Genomic DNA, 21,381 nt, shown 5'->3' on the forward strand with positions numbered 1-21,381 from the left:
GACTTAGACTTAGACTTAGACTTAGACTCAGACTCAGACTTAGACTTAGACTTAGACTTAGACTTAGACTTAGACTTAGACTCAGACTCAGACTTAGACTCAGACTCAGACTCAGACTTAGACTTAGACTTAGACTCAGACTTAGACTTAGACTCAGACTTAGACTCAGACTCAGACTCAGACTCAGACTCAGACTCAGACTTAGACTTAGACTTAGACTTAGACTTAGACTCAGACTCAGACTCAGACTCAGACTCAGACTTAGACTTAGACTCAGACTTAGACTCAGACTCAGACTCAGACTCAGACTCAGACTTAGACTTAGACTCAGACTCAGACTCAGACTTAGACTTAGACTCAGACTCAGACTCAGACTCAGACTCAGACTCAGACTCAGACTCAGACTCAGACTCAGACTCAGACTCAGACTCAGACTCAGACTCAGACTCAGACTCAGACTCAGACTCAGACTCAGACTCAGACTCAGACTCAGACTCAGACTCAGACTCAGACTCAGACTCAGACTCAGACTCAGACTCAGACTCAGACTCAGACTCAGACTCAGACTCAGACTTAGACTTAGACTTAGACTTAGACTTAGACTTAGACTTAGACTTAGACTTAGACTCAGACTTAGACTCAGACTCAGACTCAGACTCAGACTTAGACTTAGACTTAGACTTAGACTCAGACTTAGACTCAGACTCAGACTCAGACTCAGACTCAGACTCAGACTCAGACTCAGACTCAGACTCAGACTCAGACTCAGACTCAGACTCAGACTCAGACTTAGACTTAGACTTAGACTTAGACTTAGACTTAGACTTAGACTTACACTCAGACTTAGACTTAGACTTAGACTTAGACTTAGACTTAGACTCAGACTTAGACTCAGACTCAGACTCAGACTCAGACTCAGACTCAGACTCAGACTTAGACTCAGACTCAGACTCAGACTCAGACTTAGACTTAGACTTAGACTTAGACTCAGACTTAGACTTAGACTTAGACTCAGACTTAGACTTAGACTTAGACTTAGACTTAGACTTAGACTTAGACTTAGACTTAGACTCAGACTTAGACTCAGACTTAGACTCAGACTTAGACTTAGACTCAGACTTAGACTCAGACTCAGACTCAGACTCAGACTCAGACTCAGACTCAGACTCAGACTCAGACTAAGACTCAGACTCAGACTCAGACTTAGACTCAGACTCAGACTTAGACTTAGACTTAGACTTAGACTTAGACTCAGACTTAGACTTAGACTTAGACTTAGACTTAGACTTAGACTTAGACTTAGACTTAGACTTAGACTTAGACTTAGACTTAGACTCAGACTTAGACTCAGACTCAGACTCAGACTCAGACTCAGACTCAGACTCAGACTCAGACTCAGACTCAGACTCAGACTCAGACTCAGACTCAGACTCAGACTTAGACTCAGACTCAGACTCAGACTCAGACTCAGACTCAGACTCAGACTCAGACTCAGACTTAGACTTAGACTTAGACTCAGACTTAGACTTAGACTTAGACTTAGACTTAGACTCAGACTTAGACTTAGACTCAGACTTAGACTTAGACTCAGACTCAGACTCAGACTTAGACTCAGACTCAGACTCAGACTCAGACTCAGACTTAGACTTAGACTTAGACTTAGACTTAGACTTAGACTTAGACTTAGACTTAGACTTAGACCTAGACTTAGACTCAGACTCAGACTCAGACTCAGACTCAGACTCAGACTCAGACTCAGACTCAGACTCAGACTCAGACTTAGACTTAGACTCAGACTCAGACTCAGACTCAGACTCAGACTCAGACTTAGACTTAGACTTAGACTTAGACTTAGACTTAGACTTAGACTCAGACTTAGACTTAGACTTAGACTTAGACTCAGACTCAGACTCAGACTTAGACTCAGACTCAGACTCAGACTCAGACTCAGACTCAGACTCAGACTCAGACTCAGACTCAGACTCAGACTCAGACTCAGACTCAGACTCAGACTCAGACTCAGACTCAGACTCAGACTCAGACTCAGACTCAGACTTAGACTTAGACTTAGACTTAGACTTAGACTTAGACTTAGACTTAGACTTAGACTTAGACTTAGACTTAGACTTAGACTTAGACTTAGACTTAGACTCAGACTTAGACTCAGACTTAGACTCAGACTTAGACTTAGACTTACACTCAGACTTAGACTTAGACTCAGACTAAGACTTAGACTCAGACTAAGACTCAGACCCAGACTCAGACTTAGACTCAGACTTAGACTCAGACTTAGACTTAGACTTAGACTTAGACTTAGACTTAGACTTAGACTAAGACTCAGACCCAGACTAAGACCCAGACTCAGACTAAGACCCAGACTCAGACTCAGACTCAGACTTAGACTTAGACTTAGACTTAGACTTAGACTTAGACTTAGACTTAGACTCAGACTTAGACTCAGACTTAGACTCAGACTTAGACTCAGACTTAGACTCAGACTTAGACTTAGACTTAGACTCAGACTTAGACTCAGACTTAGACTTAGACTCAGACTAAGACTCAGACTCAGACTAAGACTCAGACCCAGACTCAGACTTAGACTCAGACTTAGACTCAGACTTAGACTTAGACTTAGACTTAGACTTAGACTTAGACTTAGACTTAGACTCAGACTCAGACTCAGACTCAGACTAAGACTCAGACTCAGACTTAGACTTAGACTTAGACTTTGACTTTGACTTTGACTTTGACTTTGACTTTGACTTTGACTTTGACTTTGACTCAGACTCAGACTCAGACTTAGACCCAGACTTAGACTCAGACTCAGACTCAGACTTAGACTCAGACTTAGACTCAGACTTAGACTTAGACTTAGACTTAGACTCAGACTCAGACTCAGACTCAGACTTAGACTTAGACTTAGACTCAGACTCAGACTCAGACTCAGACTTAGACTTAGACTTAGACTTAGACTTAGACTAAGACTCAGACCCAGACTAAGACCCAGACTCAGACTAAGACCCAGACTCAGACTCAGACTCAGACTTAGACTTAGACTTAGACTTAGACTTAGACTTAGACTTAGACTCAGACTTAGACTCAGACTTAGACTCAGACTTAGACTCAGACTTAGACTCAGACTTAGACTTAGACTTAGACTCAGACTTAGACTTAGACTCAGACTAAGACTCAGACCCAGACTCAGACTTAGACTCAGACTTAGACTCAGACTTAGACTTAGACTTAGACTTAGACTTAGACTTAGACTTAGACTAAGACTCAGACCCAGACTAAGACCCAGACTCAGACTAAGACCCAGACTCAGACTCAGACTCAGACTTAGACTTAGACTTAGACTTAGACTTAGACTTAGACTTAGACTTAGACTCAGACTTAGACTCAGACTTAGACTCAGACTTAGACTCAGACTTAGACTCAGACTCAGACTTAGACTTAGACTCAGACTAAGACTCAGACTTAGACTCAGACTTAGACTCAGACTTAGACTCAGACTTAGACTCAGACTCAGACTTAGACTTAGACTCAGACTTAGACTTAGACTCAGACTAAGACTCAGACCCAGACTCAGACTTAGACTCAGACTTAGACTCAGACTTAGACTTAGACTTAGACTTAGACTCAGACTTAGACTTAGACTCAGACTCAGACTCAGACTTAGACTTAGACTTAGACTCAGACTCAGACTCAGACTCAGACTAAGACTCAGACTCAGACTAAGACTCAGACTAAGACTCAGACTTAGACTCAGACTCAGACTTAGACTCAGACTCAGACTCAGACTCAGACTTAGACTCAGACTCAGACTCAGACTCAGACTCAGACTCAGACTCAGACTCAGACTCAGACTTAGACTCAGACTCAGACTTAGACTCAGACTCAGACTCAGACTTAGACTAAGACTTAGACTCAGACTCAGACTCAGACTCAGACTCAGACTAAGACTAAGACTCAGACTCAGACTAAGACTCAGACTAAGACTCAGACTTAGACTCAGACTCAGACTCAGACTTAGACTCAGACTCAGACTCAGACTTAGACTCAGACTCAGACTTAGACTCAGACTCAGACTCAGACTCAGACTTAGACTCAGACTCAGACTTAGACTTAGACTTAGACTAAGACTAAGACTTAGACTCAGACTCAGACTCAGACTCAGACTCAGACTAAGACTCAGACTAAGACTCAGACTAAGACTCAGACTAAGACTAAGACTCAGACTCAGACTCAGACTCAGACTCAGACTCAGACTCAGACTCAGACTCAGACTCAGACTCAGACTCAGACTTAGACTCAGACTCAGACTCAGACTCAGACTTAGACTCAGACTCAGACTTAGACTTAGACTAAGACTTAGACTTAGACTCAGACTCAGACTCAGACTCAGACTCAGACTCAGACTCAGACTAAGACTCAGACTAAGACTCAGACTAAGACTAAGACTCAGACTCAGACTCAGACTCAGACTCAGACTCAGACTCAGACTCAGACTCAGACTCAGACTAAGACTAAGACTAAGACTTAGACTCAGACTAAGACTTAGACTCAGACTTAGACTCAGACTTAGACTCAGACTTAGACTCAGACTTAGACTCAGACTTAGACTCAGACTTAGACTCAGACTTAGACTCAGACTTAGACTCAGACTTAGACTCAGACTTAGACTCAGACTTAGACTCAGACTCAGACTCAGACTTAGACTCAGACTCAGACTCAGACTCAGACTAAGACTCAGACTTAGACTCAGACTCAGACTTAGACTCAGACTCAGACTCAGACTTAGACTCAGACTCAGACTCAGACTCAGACTCAGACTCAGACTCAGACTCAGACTCAGACTTAGACTCAGACTCAGACTCAGACTCAGACTCAGACTTAGACTAAGACTTAGACTCAGACTCAGACTCAGACTCAGACTCAGACTCAGACTAAGACTAAGACTCAGACTCAGACTCAGACTAAGACTCAGACTTAGACTCAGACTTAGACTCAGACTCAGACTTAGACTCAGACTCAGACTCAGACTCAGACTCAGACTTAGACTCAGACTCAGACTTAGACTCAGACTCAGACTCAGACTCAGACTTAGACTCAGACTCAGACTTAGACTTAGACTTAGACTAAGACTTAGACTTAGACTCAGACTCAGACTCAGACTCAGACTCAGACTCAGACTAAGACTCAGACTAAGACTCAGACTAAGACTCAGACTAAGACTAAGACTCAGACTCAGACTCAGACTCAGACTCAGACTCAGACTCAGACTCAGACTCAGACTAAGACTAAGACTAAGACTTAGACTCAGACTAAGACTTAGACTCAGACTTAGACTCAGACTTAGACTCAGACTTAGACTCAGACTTAGACTCAGACTTAGACTCAGACTTAGACTCAGACTTAGACTCAGACTTAGACTCAGACTCAGACTCAGACTCAGACTCAGACTTAGACTCAGACTCAGACTTAGACTCAGACTCAGACTCAGACTCAGACTTAGACTCAGACTCAGACTTAGACTCAGACTTAGACTAAGACTTAGACTCAGACTCAGACTCAGACTCAGACTCAGACTCAGACTCAGACTCAGACTCAGACTCAGACTCAGACTTAGACTCAGACTCAGACTTAGACTTAGACTCAGACTCAGACTCAGACTCAGACTCAGACTCAGACTCAGACTTAGACTCAGACTCAGACTCAGACTCAGACTCAGACTCAGACTCAGACTCAGACTCAGACTCAGACTCAGACTAAGACTCAGACTAAGACTCAGACTCAGACTTAGACTCAGACTCAGACTCAGACTCAGACTCAGACTCAGACTCAGACTCAGACTCAGACTCAGACTCAGACTTAGACTCAGACTCAGACTCAGACTCAGACTCAGACTTAGACTAAGACTTAGACTCAGACTAAGACTCAGACTCAGACTCAGACTCAGACTCAGACTCAGACTCAGACTCAGACTCAGACTCAGACTCAGACTCAGACTCAGACTCAGACTCAGACTCAGACTCAGACTCAGACTCAGACTCAGACTCAGACTCAGACTTAGACTTAGACTTAGACTTAGACTTAGTCTTAGACTTAGACTTAGACTCAGACTCAGACTCAGACTCAGACTCAGACTCAGACTCAGACTCAGACTCAGACTCAGACTCAGACTCAGACTCAGACTCAGACTTAGACTTAGACTTAGACTTAGACTTAGACTTACACTCAGACTTAGACTTAGACTTAGACTTAGACTCAGACTTAGACTCAGACTTAGACTCAGACTCAGACTCAGACTCAGACTCAGACTTAGACTCAGACTCAGACTCAGACTCAGACTCAGACTTAGACTTAGACTTAGACTTAGACTTAGACTTAGACTTAGACTTAGACTCAGACTCAGACTTAGACTCAGACTTAGACTTAGACTCAGACTCAGACTTAGACTTAGACTTAGACTTAGACTTAGACTTAGACTTAGACTCAGACTTAGACTCAGACTTAGACTCAGACTTAGACTTAGACTCAGACTTAGACTCAGACTCAGACTCAGACTCAGACTCAGACTCAGACTCAGACTCAGACTCAGACTCAGACTCAGACTAAGACTCAGACTTAGACTTAGACTTAGACTTAGACTTTGACTTTGACTTTGACTTTGACTCAGACTTAGACTTAGACTTAGACTTAGACTTAGACTCAGACTCAGACTCAGACTCAGACTCAGACTCAGACTCAGACTCAGACTCAGACTCAGACTCAGACTCAGACTCAGACTCAGACTAAGACTCAGACTTAGACTCAGACTTAGACTTAGACTCAGACTTAGACTCAGACTCAGACTCAGACTCAGACTCAGACTCAGACTCAGACTCAGACTCAGACTCAGACTCAGACTAAGACTCAGACTTAGACTTAGACTTAGACTCAGACTCAGACTCAGACTTAGACTCAGACTCAGACTCAGACTTAGACCCAGACTCAGACCCAGACTCAGACTTAGACTCAGACCCAGACTCAGACTCAGACTCAGACTTAGACTTAGACTCAGACTTAGACTTAGACTTAGACTTAGACTTAGACTCAGACTCAGACTCAGACTTAGACTTAGACTCAGACTCAGACTCAGACTCAGACTCAGACTCAGACTTAGACTTAGACTTAGACTTAGACTTAGACTCAGACTTAGACTCAGACTTAGACTCAGACTCAGACTCAGACTCAGACTCAGACTCAGACTAAGACTCAGACTTAGACTTAGACTAAGACTCAGACTAAGACTTAGACTAAGACTCAGACTTAGACTTAGACTTTGACTTTGACTTAGACTCAGACTCAGACTTAGACTCAGACTTAGACTCAGACTTAGACTCAGACTTAGACTCAGACTCAGACTCAGACTCAGACTCAGACTCAGACTCAGACTTAGACTCAGACTTAGACTTAGACTTAGACTTAGACTTAGACTTAGACTTAGACTTAGACTCAGACTTAGACTTAGACTTAGACTTAGACTTAGACTCAGACTCAGACTCAGACTCAGACTCAGACTCAGACTCAGACTAAGACTAAGACTCAGACTCAGACTAAGACTCAGACTTAGACTCAGACTCAGACTTAGACTCAGACTCAGACTCAGACTTAGACTCAGACTCAGACTTAGACTCAGACTCAGACTCAGACTCAGACTTAGACTCAGACTCAGACTTAGACTTAGACTTAGACTAAGACTTAGACTCAGACTCAGACTCAGACTCAGACTCAGACTCAGACTCAGACTAAGACTCAGACTAAGACTCAGACTAAGACTCAGACTAAGACTAAGACTCAGACTCAGACTCAGACTCAGACTCAGACTCAGACTCAGACTCAGACTCAGACTCAGACTCAGACTCAGACTCAGACTCAGACTAAGACTAAGACTAAGACTTAGACTCAGACTAAGACTTAGACTCAGACTTAGACTCAGACTTAGACTCAGACTTAGACTCAGACTTAGACTCAGACTTAGACTCAGACTTAGACTCAGACTTAGACTCAGACTTAGACTCAGACTTAGACTCAGACTTAGACTCAGACTCAGACTCAGACTTAGACTCAGACTTAGACTCAGACTCAGACTCAGACTTAGACTTAGACTCAGACTCAGACTTAGACTTAGACTTAGACTTAGACTCAGACTCAGACTCAGACTCAGACTTAGACTCAGACTCAGACTCAGACTCAGACTCAGACTCAGACTCAGACTCAGACTCAGACTCAGACTCAGACTCAGACTCAGACTTAGACTTAGACTCAGACTCAGACTTAGACTCAGACTTAGACTCAGACTTAGACTTAGACTCAGACTCAGACTTAGACTTAGACTCAGACTCAGACTCAGACTCAGACTAAGACTCAGACTAAGACTCAGACTCAGACTTAGACTTAGACTTAGACTTAGACTTAGACTCAGACTCAGACTCAGACTCAGACTCAGACTCAGACTCAGACTCAGACTCAGACTCAGACTCAGACTCAGACTCAGACTCAGACTAAGACTCAGACTAAGACTTAGACTTAGACTTAGACTTAGACTTAGACTTAGACTTAGACTTAGACTTAGACTTAGACTTAGACTTAGACTCAGACTAAGACTCAGACCCAGACTAAGACCCAGACTCAGACTAAGACCCAGACTCAGACTCAGACTTAGACTTAGACTTAGACTTAGACTTAGACTTAGACTTAGACTCAGACTTAGACTCAGACTTAGACTCAGACTTAGACTCAGACTCAGACTCAGACTCAGACTTAGACTTAGACTCAGACTTAGACTTAGACTCAGACTTAGACTTAGACTCAGACTTAGACTCAGACTCAGACTTAGACTTAGACTCAGACTCAGACTTAGACTCAGACTCAGACTAAGACTCAGACTCAGACTAAGACTCAGACTCAGACTTAGACTTAGACTTAGACTTAGACTCAGACTCAGACTTAGACTCAGACTCAGACTAAGACTCAGACTCAGACTCAGACTCAGACTCAGACTTAGACTCAGACTCAGACTCAGACTCAGACTCAGACTCAGACTCAGACTCAGACTCAGACTCAGACTCAGACTCAGACTAAGACTAAGACTAAGACTAAGACTCAGACTTAGACTCAGACTCAGACTCAGACTTAGACTCAGACTCAGACTCAGACTCAGACTCAGACTCAGACTCAGACTCAGACTCAGACTCAGACTCAGACTTAGACTCAGACTCAGACTTAGACTCAGACTCAGACTTAGACTAAGACTTAGACTCAGACTCAGACTCAGACTCAGACTAAGACTAAGACTCAGACTCAGACTCAGACTCAGACTCAGACTCAGACTCAGACTAAGACTAAGACTAACACTAAGACTTAGACTTAGACTCAGACTTAGACTCAGACTTAGACTCAGACTTAGACTCAGACTTAGACTCAGACTTAGACTCAGACTTAGACTCAGACTTAGACTCAGACTTAGACTCAGACTCAGACTCAGACTTAGACTCAGACTTAGACTCAGACTCAGACTCAGACTTAGACTTAGACTCAGACTCAGACTTAGACTTAGACTTAGACTTAGACTCAGACTCAGACTCAGACTCAGACTTAGACTCAGACTCAGACTCAGACTCAGACTCAGACTCAGACTCAGACTCAGACTCAGACTCAGACTCAGACTCAGACTCAGACTTAGACTCAGACTCAGACTCAGACTCAGACTCAGACTCAGACTCAGACTCAGACTCAGACTCAGACTCAGACTCAGACTCAGACTCAGACTCAGACTCAGACTCAGACTCAGACTCAGACTCAGACTCAGACTCAGACTCAGACTCAGACTCAGACTCAGACTCAGACTTAGACTTAGACTCAGACTCAGACTCAGACTCAGACTCAGACTCAGACTCAGACTCAGACTCAGACTCAGACTCAGACTCAGACTCAGACTCAGACTCAGACTCAGACTCAGACTCAGACTCCGACTCCGACTCCGACTCCGACTCCGACTCCGACTCCGACTCCGACTCCGACTCCGACTCCGACTCCGACTCAGACTCAGACTCAGACTCAGACTCAGACTCCGACTCAGACTCAGACTCAGACTCAGACTCAGACTCAGACTCAGACTCAGACTCAGACTCAGACTCAGACTCAGACTCAGACTCAGACTTAGACTCAGACTCAGACTCAGACTCAGACTCAGACTTAGACTTAGACTTAGACTTAGACTTAGACTTAGACTTAGACTTAGACTCAGACTCAGACTCAGACTCAGACTTAGACTTAGACTTAGACTTAGACTTAGACTTAGACTTAGACTTAGACTTAGACTCAGACTCAGACTCAGACTCAGACTCAGACTCAGACTCAGACTCAGACTCAGACTCAGACTCAGACTCAGACTCAGACTCAGACTCAGACTCAGACTCAGACTCAGACTCAGACTCAGACTCAGACTCAGACTCAGACTCAGACTTAGACTTAGACTTAGACTCAGACTCAGACTCAGACTTAGACTTAGACTTAGACTTAGACTCAGACTTAGACTTAGACTTAGACTTAGACTTAGACTTAGACTTAGACTTAGACTCAGACTCAGACTCAGACTCAGACTTAGACTTAGACTTAGACTCAGACTTAGACTCAGACTTAGACTCAGACTTAGACTTAGACTTAGACTTAGACTTAGACTCAGACTCAGACTCAGACTCAGACTTAGACTTAGACTTAGACTTAGACTTAGACTTAGACTCAGACTCAGACTCAGACTCAGACTCAGACTCAGACTTAGACTTAGACTTAGACTTAGACTCAGACTTAGACTCAGACTCAGACTCAGACTCAGACTCAGACTCAGACTCAGACTCAGACTCAGACTCAGACTCAGACTAAGACTAAGACTCAGACTCAGACTCAGACTAAGACTCAGACTTAGACTCAGACTCAGACTTAGACTCAGACTCAGACTCAGACTTAGACTCAGACTCAGACTTAGACTCAGACTCAGACTCAGACTCAGACTTAGACTCAGACTCAGACTTAGACTTAGACTTAGACTCAGACTTAGACTCAGACTTAGACTCAGACTTAGACTTAGACTTAGACTTAGACTTAGACTCAGACTCAGACTCAGACTCAGACTTAGACTTAGACTTAGACTTAGACTCAGACTTAGACTTAGACTTAGACTTAGACTCAGACTCAGACTCAGACTCAGACTAAGACTAAGACTAAGACTTAGACTCAGACTAAGACTTAGACTCAGACTTAGACTCAGACTTAGACTCAGACTTAGACTCAGACTTAGACTCAGACTTAGACTCAGACTTAGACTCAGACTTAGACTCAGACTTAGACTCAGACTTAGACTCAGACTCAGACTCAGACTCAGACTCAGACTTAGACTCAGACTCAGACTCAGACTTAGACTCAGACTCAGACTCAGACTCAGACTCAGACTCAGACTTAGACTCAGACTCAGACTCAGACTCAGACTCAGACTTAGACTCAGACTTAGACTAAGACTTAGACTCAGACTCAGACTCAGACTCAGACTCAGACTCAGACTCAGACTCAGACTCAGACTCAGACTCAGACTCAGACTCAGACTTAGACTCAGACTTAGACTCAGACTCAGACTCAGACTCAGACTTAGACTCAGACTCAGACTCAGACTCAGACTCAGACTCAGACTAAGACTAAGACTAAGACTAAGACTCAGACTTAGACTCAGACTCAGACTCAGACTTAGACTCAGACTCAGACTCAGACTCAGACTCAGACTCAGACTCAGACTCAGACTCAGACTCAGACTTAGACTCAGACTCAGACTTAGACTCAGACTCAGACTTAGACTAAGACTTAGACTCAGACTCAGACTCAGACTCAGACTCAGACTCAGACTCAGACTAAGACTAAGACTCAGACTCAGACTCAGACTCAGACTCAGACTAAGACTAACACTAAGACTTAGACTTAGACTTAGACTCAGACTTAGACTCAGACTTAGACTCAGACTTAGACTCAGACTTAGACTCAGACTTAGACTCAGACTTAGACTCAGACTTAGACTCAGACTTAGACTCAGACTCAGACTCAGACTTAGACTCAGACTTAGACTCAGACTCAGACTCAGACTTAGACTTAGACTCAGACTCAGACTTAGACTCAGACTTAGACTTAGACTCAGACTCAGACTCAGACTCAGACTTAGACTCAGACTCAGACTCAGACTCAGACTCAGACTCAGACTCAGACTCAGACTCAGACTCAGACTCAGACTCAGACTCAGACTTAGACTCAGACTCAGACTCAGACTCAGACTCAGACTCAGACTCAGACTCAGACTCAGACTCAGACTCAGACTCAGACTCAGACTCAGACTCAGACTTAGACTCAGACTCAGACTCAGACTCAGACTCAGACTCAGACTTAGACTTAGACTCAGACTCAGACTCAGACTCAGACTCAGACTCAGACTCAGACTCAGACTCAGACTCCGACTCCGACTCCGACTCCGACTCAGACTCAGACTCCGACTCCGACTCCGACTCCGACTCCGACTCCGACTCCGACTCCGACTCCGACTCCGACTCCGACTCCGACTCCGACTCAGACTCAGACTCAGACTCAGACTCAGACTCAGACTCAGACTCCGACTCCGACTCCGACTCAGACTCCGACTCAGACTCAGACTCAGACTCAGACTCAGACTCAGACTCAGACTCAGACTCAGACTCAGACTCAGACTCAGACTCAGACTCAGACTTAGACTTAGACTTAGACTTAGACTTAGACTTAGACTTAGACTTAGACTTAGACTCAGACTCAGACTCAGACTCAGACTTAGACTTAGACTTAGACTTAGACTTAGACTTAGACTTAGACTTAGACTTAGACTCAGACTCAGACTCAGACTCAGACTCAGACTCAGACTCAGACTCAGACTCAGACTCAGACTCAGACTCAGACTCAGACTCAGACTCAGACTCAGACTCAGACTCAGACTCAGACTTAGACTTAGACTCAGACTCAGACTTAGACTTAGACTTAGACTTAGACTTAGACTCAGACTTAGACTTAGACTTAGACTTAGACTTAGACTTAGACTTAGACTTAGACTCAGACTTAGACTTAGACTTAGACTTAGACTTAGACTTAGACTTAGACTCAGACTCAGACTCAGACTTAGACTTAGACTTAGACTTAGACTCAGACTTAGACTCAGACTTAGACTTAGACTTAGACTTAGACTCAGACTCAGACTCAGACTCAGACTTAGACTTAGACTTAGACTTAGACTTAGACTTAGACTCAGACTCAGACTCAGACTCAGACTCAGACTTAGACTTAGACTTAGACTTAGACTCAGACTCAGACTCAGACTCAGACTCAGACTCAGACTTAGACTTAGACTTAGACTTAGACTCAGACTCAGACTCAGACTCAGACTTAGACTCAGACTTAGACTCAGACTTAGACTCAGACTTAGACTCAGACTTAGACTCAGACTTAGACTTAGACTCAGACTCAGACTCAGACTCAGACTCAGACTTAGACTTAGACTTAGACTTAGACTTAGACTTAGACTTAGACTTAGACTTAGACTTAGACTTAGACTTAGACTTAGACTTAGACTTAGACTTAGACTTAGACTTAGACTCAGACTCAGACTTAGACTCAGACTTAGACTCAGACTCAGACTCAGACTTAGACTTAGACTTAGACTTAGACTTAGACTTAGACTTAGACTTAGACTTAGACTCAGACTTAGACTCAGACTCAGACTCAGACTCAGACTCAGACTCAGACTCAGACTCAGACTCAGACTAAGACTAAGACTCAGACTAAGACTCAGACTTAGACTCAGACTCAGACTCAGACTCAGACTCAGACTCAGACTCAGACTCAGACTCAGACTCAGACTTAGACTTAGACTCAGACTTAGACTTAGACTCAGACTTAGACTTAGACTAAGACTTAGACTCAGACTAAGACTCAGACTCAGACTAAGACTCAGACTTAGACTTAGACTCAGACTTAGACTCAGACTCAGACTTAGACTCAGACTTAGACTCAGACTTAGACTTAGACTAAGACTTAGACTCAGACTCAGACTCAGACTCAGACTCAGACTCAGACTCAGACTCAGACTCAGACTAAGACTCAGACTAAGACTCAGACTAAGACTCAGACTAAGACTAAGACTCAGACTCAGACTCAGACTCAGACTCAGACTCAGACTAAGACTAAGACTAAGACTAAGACTTAGACTCAGACTTAGACTTAGACTCAGACTTAGACTCAGACTTAGACTCAGACTTAGACTCAGACTTAGACTCAGACTTAGACTCAGACTTAGACTCAGACTTAGACTCAGACTTAGACTCAGACTTAGACTCAGACTTAGACTCAGACTTAGACTCAGACTTAGACTCAGACTTAGACTCAGACTTAGACTCAGACTCAGACTCAGACTCAGACTCAGACTCAGACTCAGACTCAGACTCAGACTCAGACTCAGACTCAGACTCAGACTCAGACTCAGACTCAGACTCAGACTCAGACTCAGACTTAGACTCAGACTTAGACTAAGACTTAGACTAAGACTTAGACTCAGACTCAGACTTACACTTAGACTCAGACTCAGACTCAGACTCAGACTTAGACTCAGACTCAGACTCAGACTCAGACTCAGACTCAGACTCAGACTCAGACTCAGACTCAGACTCAGACTCAGACTCAGACTCAGACTAAGACTCAGACTCAGACTCAGACTCAGACTCAGACTTAGACTCAGACTCAGACTCAGACTCAGACTCAGACTTAGACTCAGACTCAGACTCAGACTCAGACTCAGACTAAGACTCAGACTCAGACTTAGACTTAGACTCAGACTCAGACTCAGACTTAGACTCAGACTCAGACTCAGACTTAGACTCAGACTCAGACTTAGACTTAGACTTAGACTCAGACTTAGACTTAGACTCAGACTTAGACTTAGACTTAGACTTAGACTTAGACTTAGACTTAGACTTAGACTTAGACTTAGACTCAGACTCAGACTCAGACTCAGACTCAGACTCAGACTCAGACTCAGACTCAGACTCAGACTCAGACTCAGACTAAGACTAAGACTCAGACTCAGACTAAGACTCAGACTTAGACTCAGACTCAGACTTAGACTCAGACTTAGACTCAGACTCAGACTTAGACTCAGACTTAGACTCAGACTCAGACTTAGACTCAGACTCAGACTTAGACTTAGACTAAGACTTAGACTCAGACTCAGACTAAGACTAAGACTCAGACTCAGACTAAGACTCAGACTTAGACTCAGACTCAGACTAAGACTAAGACTCAGACTCAGACTAAGACTCAGACTTAGACTCAGACTCAGACTCAGACTCAGACTCAGACTCAGACTCAGACTCAGACTTAGACTCAGACTCAGACTTAGACTTAGACTAAGACTTAGACTTAGACTAAGACTCAGACTCAGACTAAGACTCAGACTCAGACTAAGACTAAGACTCAGACTAAGACTCAGACTAAGACTAAGACTCAGACTCAGACTCAGACTCAGACTCAGACTCAGACTAAGACTAAGACTTAGACTCAGACTAAGACTTAGACTCAGACTAAGACTTAGACTCAGACTAAGACTTAGACTCAGACTTAGACTCAGACTTAGACTCAGACTTAGACTCAGACTTAGACTCAGACTTAGACTCAGACTTAGACTCAGACTTAGACTCAGACTTAGACTCAGACTTAGACTCAGACTCAGACTCAGACTTAGACTCAGACTCAGACTCAGACTTAGACTCAGACTTAGACTCAGACTCAGACTCAGACTCAGACTCAGACTCAGACTTAGACTCAGACTCAGACTTAGACTAAGACTTAGACTTAGACTCAGACTCAGACTCAGACTCAGACTCAGACTCAGACTCAGACTCAGACTCAGACTCAGACTCAGACTCAGACTCAGACTCAGACTCAGACTCAGACTCAGACTCAGACTTAGACTCAGACTCAGACTCAGACTCAGACTCAGACTCAGACTCAGACTCAGACTCAGACTCAGACTCAGACTCAGACTCAGACTCAGACTCAGACTCAGACTCAGACTCAGACTAAGACTCAGACTAAGACTCAGACTTAGACTCAGACTCAGACTCAGACTCAGACTTAGACTCAGACTCAGACTCAGACTTAGACTCAGACTCAGACTCAGACTCAGACTTAGACTCAGACTCAGACTCAGACTCAGACTCAGACTCAGACTCAGACTCAGACTCAGACTCAGACTCAGACTCAGACTCAGACTCAGACTCAGACTTAGACTCAGACTCAGACTCAGACTCAGACTCAGACTCAGACTCAGACTCAGACTCAGACTCAGACTTAGACTCAGACTCAGACTCAGACTTAGACTCAGACTCAGACTCAGACTCAGACTCAGACTCAGACTCAGACTCAGACTTAGACTCAGACTCAGACTCAGACTCAGACTCAGACTCAGACTCAGACTCAGACTCAGACTCCGACTCCGACTCCGACTCCGACTCAGACTCAGACTCAGACTCAGACTCAGACTCAGACTCAGACTCAGACTCAGACTCAGACTCAGACTCAGACTCAGACTCAGACTCAGACTCAGACTCAGACTCAGACTCAGACTCAGACTTAGACTTAGACTTAGACTTAGACTTAGACTTAGACTTAGACTCAGACTTAGACTTAGACTTAGACTTAGACTCAGACTCAGACTCAGACTCAGACTTAGACTCAGACTTAGACTTAGACTTAGACTTAGACTTAGACTTAGACTTAGACTTAGACTTAGACTTAGACTCAGACTCAGACTCAGACTCAGACTCAGACTCAGACTCAGACTCAGACTCAGACTTAGACTCAGACTCAGACTCAGACTCAGACTCAGACTCAGACTCAGACTCAGACTTAGACTCAGACTCAGACTTAGACTCAGACTCAGACTTAGACTTAGACTTAGACTCAGACTTAGACTTAGACTTAGACTTAGACTCAGACTTAGACTTAGACTTAGACTCAGACTCAGACTCAGACTCAGACTCAGACTCAGACTCAGACTCAGACTCAGACTTAGACTCAGACTCAGACTCAGACTCAGACTCAGACTCAGACTCAGACTCAGACTCAGACTCAGACTCAGACTCAGACTCAGACTCAGACTCAGACTCAGACTCAGACTCAGACTCAGACTCAGACTCAGACTCAGACTCAGACTCAGACTCAGACTCAGACTCAGACTCAGACTCAGACTCAGACTCAGACTCAGACTCAGACTCAGACTCAGACTTAGACTCAGACTCAGACTTAGACTCAGACTTAGACTCAGACTCAGACTCAGACTCAGACTCAGACTCAGACTCAGACTCAGACTCAGACTCAGACTCAGACTCAGACTCAGACTCAGACTCAGACTTAGACTCAGACTCAGACTCAGACTCAGACTCAGACTCAGACTCAGACTCAGACTCAGACTTAGACTCAGACTTAGACTCAGACTTAGACTCAGACTCAGACTCAGACTCAGACTCAGACTCAGACTCAGACTCAGACTCAGACTCAGACTCAGACTCAGACTCAGACTCAGACTCAGACTCAGACTCAGACTCAGACTCAGACTCAGACTCAGACTCAGACTCAGACTCAGACTCAGACTCAGACTCAGACTCAGACTCAGACTCAGACTCAGACTCAGACTCAGACTCAGACTCAGACTCAGACTCAGACTCAGACTCAGACTCAGACTCAGACTCAGACTCAGACTCAGACTCAGACTCAGACTCAGACTCAGACTCAGACTCAGACTCAGACTCAGACTCAGACTCAGACTCAGACTCAGACTCAGACTCAGACTCAGACTCAGACTCAGACTCAGACTCAGACTCAGACTCAGACTTAGACTTAGACTTAGACTCAGACTCAGACTCAGACTCAGACTCAGACTCAGACTTAGACTTAGACTCAGACTCAGACTCAGACTCAGACTCAGACTCAGACTCAGACTCAGACTCAGACTCAGACTCAGACTCAGACTCAGACTCAGACTCAGACTCAGACTCAGACTCAGACTCAGACTCAGACTCAGACTCAGACTCAGACTCAGACTCAGACTCAGACTCAGACTCAGACTCAGACTCAGACTCAGACTCAGACTCAGACTCAGACTCAGACTCAGACTCAGACTCAGACTCAGACTCAGACTCAGACTCAGACTCAGACTCAGACTCAGACTCAGACTCAGACTCAGACTCAGACTTAGACTCAGACTCAGACTTAGACTCAGACTTAGACTCAGACTCAGACTCAGACTCAGACTCAGACTCAGACTCAGACTCAGACTCAGACTCAGACTCAGACTCAGACTCAGACTCAGACTCAGACTTAGACTCAGACTCAGACTCAGACTCAGACTCAGACTCAGACTCAGACTCAGACTCAGACTTAGACTCAGACTCAGACTCAGACTCAGACTCAGACTCAGACTCAGACTCAGACTCAGACTCAGACTCAGACTCAGACTCAGACTCAGACTCAGACTCAGACTCAGACTCAGACTCAGACTCAGACTCAGACTCAGACTCAGACTCAGACTCAGACTCAGACTCAGACTCAGACTCAGACTCAGACTCAGACTCAGACTCAGACTCAGACTCAGACTCAGACTCAGACTCAGACTCAGACTCAGACTCAGACTCAGACTCAGACTCAGACTCAGACTTAGACTCAGACTCAGACTTAGACTCAGACTTAGACTCAGACTCAGACTCAGACTCAGACTTAGACTCAGACTCAGACTCAGACTCAGACTCAGACTCAGACTCAGACTCAGACTCAGACTCAGACTCAGACTCAGACTCAGACTCAGACTCAGACTCAGACTCAGACTCAGACTCAGACTCAGACTCAGACTCAGACTCAGACTCAGACTCAGACTCAGACTCAGACTCAGACTCAGACTCAGACTCAGACTTAGACTTAGACTTAGACTTAGACTCAGACTCAGACTCAGACTCAGACTCAGACTCAGACTCAGACTCAGACTTAGACTCAGACTTAGACTTAGACTCAGACTCAGACTCAGACTCAGACTCAGACTCAGACTCAGACTCAGACTCAGACTCAGACTCAGACTCAGACTCAGACTCAGACTCAGACTCAGACTCAGACTCAGACTCAGACTAAGACTCAGACTAAGACTTAGACTTAGACTTAGACTCAGACTCAGACTCAGACTCAGACTCAGACTCAGACTCAGACTCAGACTCAGACTCAGACTCAGACTCAGACTCAGACTCAGACTCAGACTCAGACTAAGACTCAGACTAAGACTTAGACTTAGACTTAGACTCAGACTCAGACTCAGACTTAGACTCAGACTCAGACTCAGACTCAGACTTAGACTCAGACTCAGACTCAGACTCAGACTCAGACTCAGACTCAGACTCAGACTCAGACTCAGACTCAGACTCAGACTCAGACTCAGACTCAGACTCAGACTCAGACTCAGACTCAGACTCAGACTCAGACTCAGACTCAGACTCAGACTCAGACTCAGACTCAGACTCAGACTCAGACTCAGACTCAGACTCAGACTCAGACTCAGACTCAGACTCAGACTCAGACTCAGACTCAGACTAGACTCAGACTCAGACTCAGACTTAGACTCAGACTTAGACTCAGACTCAGACTCAGACTCAGACTCAGACTCAGACTCAGACTCAGACTCAGACTCAGACTCAGACTCAGACTCAGACTCAGACTCAGACTCAGACTCAGACTCAGACTCAGACTCAGACTCAGACTCAGACTCAGACTCAGACTCAGACTCAGACTCAGACTCAGACTCAGACTCAGACTCAGACTCAGACTCAGACTCAGACTCAGACTCAGACTCAGACTCAGACTCAGACTCAGACTCAGACTCAGACTCAGACTCAGACTCAGACTCAGACTCAGACTCAGACTCAGACTCAGACTCAGACTCAGACTCAGACTCAGACTCAGACTCAGACTCAGACTCAGACTCAGACTCAGACTTAGACTTAGACTTAGACTCAGACTCAGACTCAGACTCAGACTCAGACTCAGACTTAGACTCAGACTCAGACTCAGACTCAGACTCAGACTCAGACTCAGACTCAGACTCAGACTCAGACTCAGACTCAGACTCAGACTCAGACTCAGACTCAGACTCAGACTCAGACTCAGACTCAGACTCAGACTCAGACTCAGACTCAGACTCAGACTCAGACTCAGACTCAGACTCAGACTCAGACTCAGACTCAGACTTAGACTCAGACTCAGACTTAGACTCAGACTCAGACTCAGACTTAGACTCAGACTCAGACTCAGACTTAGACTTAGACTCAGACTCAGACTCAGACTCAGACTAAGACTCAGACTTAGACTTAGACTTAGACTTAGACTTAGACTTAGACTCAGACTCAGACTCAGACTCAGACTCAGACTCAGACTCAGACTCAGACTCAGACTCAGACTCAGACTCAGACTCAGACTCAGACTAAGACTCAGACTAAGACTTAGACTTAGACTTAGACTTAGACTTAGACTTAGACTTAGACTTAGACTTAGACTTAGACTTAGACTTAGACTTAGACTTAGACTTAGACTTAGACTTAGACTTAGACTCAGACTCAGACTAAGACTCAGACCCAGACTAAGACCCAGACTCAGACTAAGACCCAGACTCAGACTCAGACTTAGACTTAGACTTAGACTTAGACTTAGACTTAGACTTAGACTCAGACTTAGACTTAGACTCAGACTTAGACTCAGACTTAGACTCAGACTCAGACTCAGACTCAGACTTAGACTTAGACTCAGACTTAGACTTAGACTCAGACTTAGACTTAGACTCAGACTTAGACTCAGACTCAGACTCAGACTCAGACTCAGACTCAGACTTAGACTTAGACTCAGACTTAGACTCAGACTCAGACTCAGACTCAGACTCAGACTCAGACTCAGACTCAGACTCAGACTCAGACTCAGACTCAGACTCAGACTCAGACTCAGACTCAGACTCAGACTCAGACTCAGACTCAGACTCAGACTCAGACTCAGACTCAGACTTAGACTTAGACTCAGACTCAGACTCAGACTTAGACTTAGACTTAGACTTAGACTCAGACTTAGACTTAGACTTAGACTCAGACTCAGACTCAGACTCAGACTCAGACTCAGACTCAGACTCAGACTCAGACTCAGACTCAGACTCAGACTCAGACTCAGACTCAGACTCAGACTTAGACTCAGACTCAGACTTAGACT

General features: G+C 44.5%; 1 protein-coding gene across 1 annotated transcript; it reads right to left on the bottom strand.

Annotated features, from left to right (window-relative positions):
- Positions 1-422: 422 nt before the first annotated feature.
- Positions 423-9,845, bottom strand: LOC137402376 (uncharacterized; the record flags this gene model as incomplete). The annotated part of the gene is made up of 2 exons (XM_068088877.1): positions 423-683; positions 9,768-9,845. Coding segments are annotated over 2 exons (339 nt in total), but the record flags the coding sequence as incomplete, so codon positions are not given.
- Between the last annotated feature and the right edge of the window lie 11,536 nt (positions 9,846-21,381).

The sequence above is a fragment of the Watersipora subatra genome, chromosome 8, assembly GCF_963576615.1.
Source record: "Watersipora subatra chromosome 8, tzWatSuba1.1, whole genome shotgun sequence".
In the NCBI taxonomy this organism is placed as follows: Eukaryota; Metazoa; Bryozoa; class Gymnolaemata; order Cheilostomatida; family Watersiporidae; genus Watersipora; species Watersipora subatra.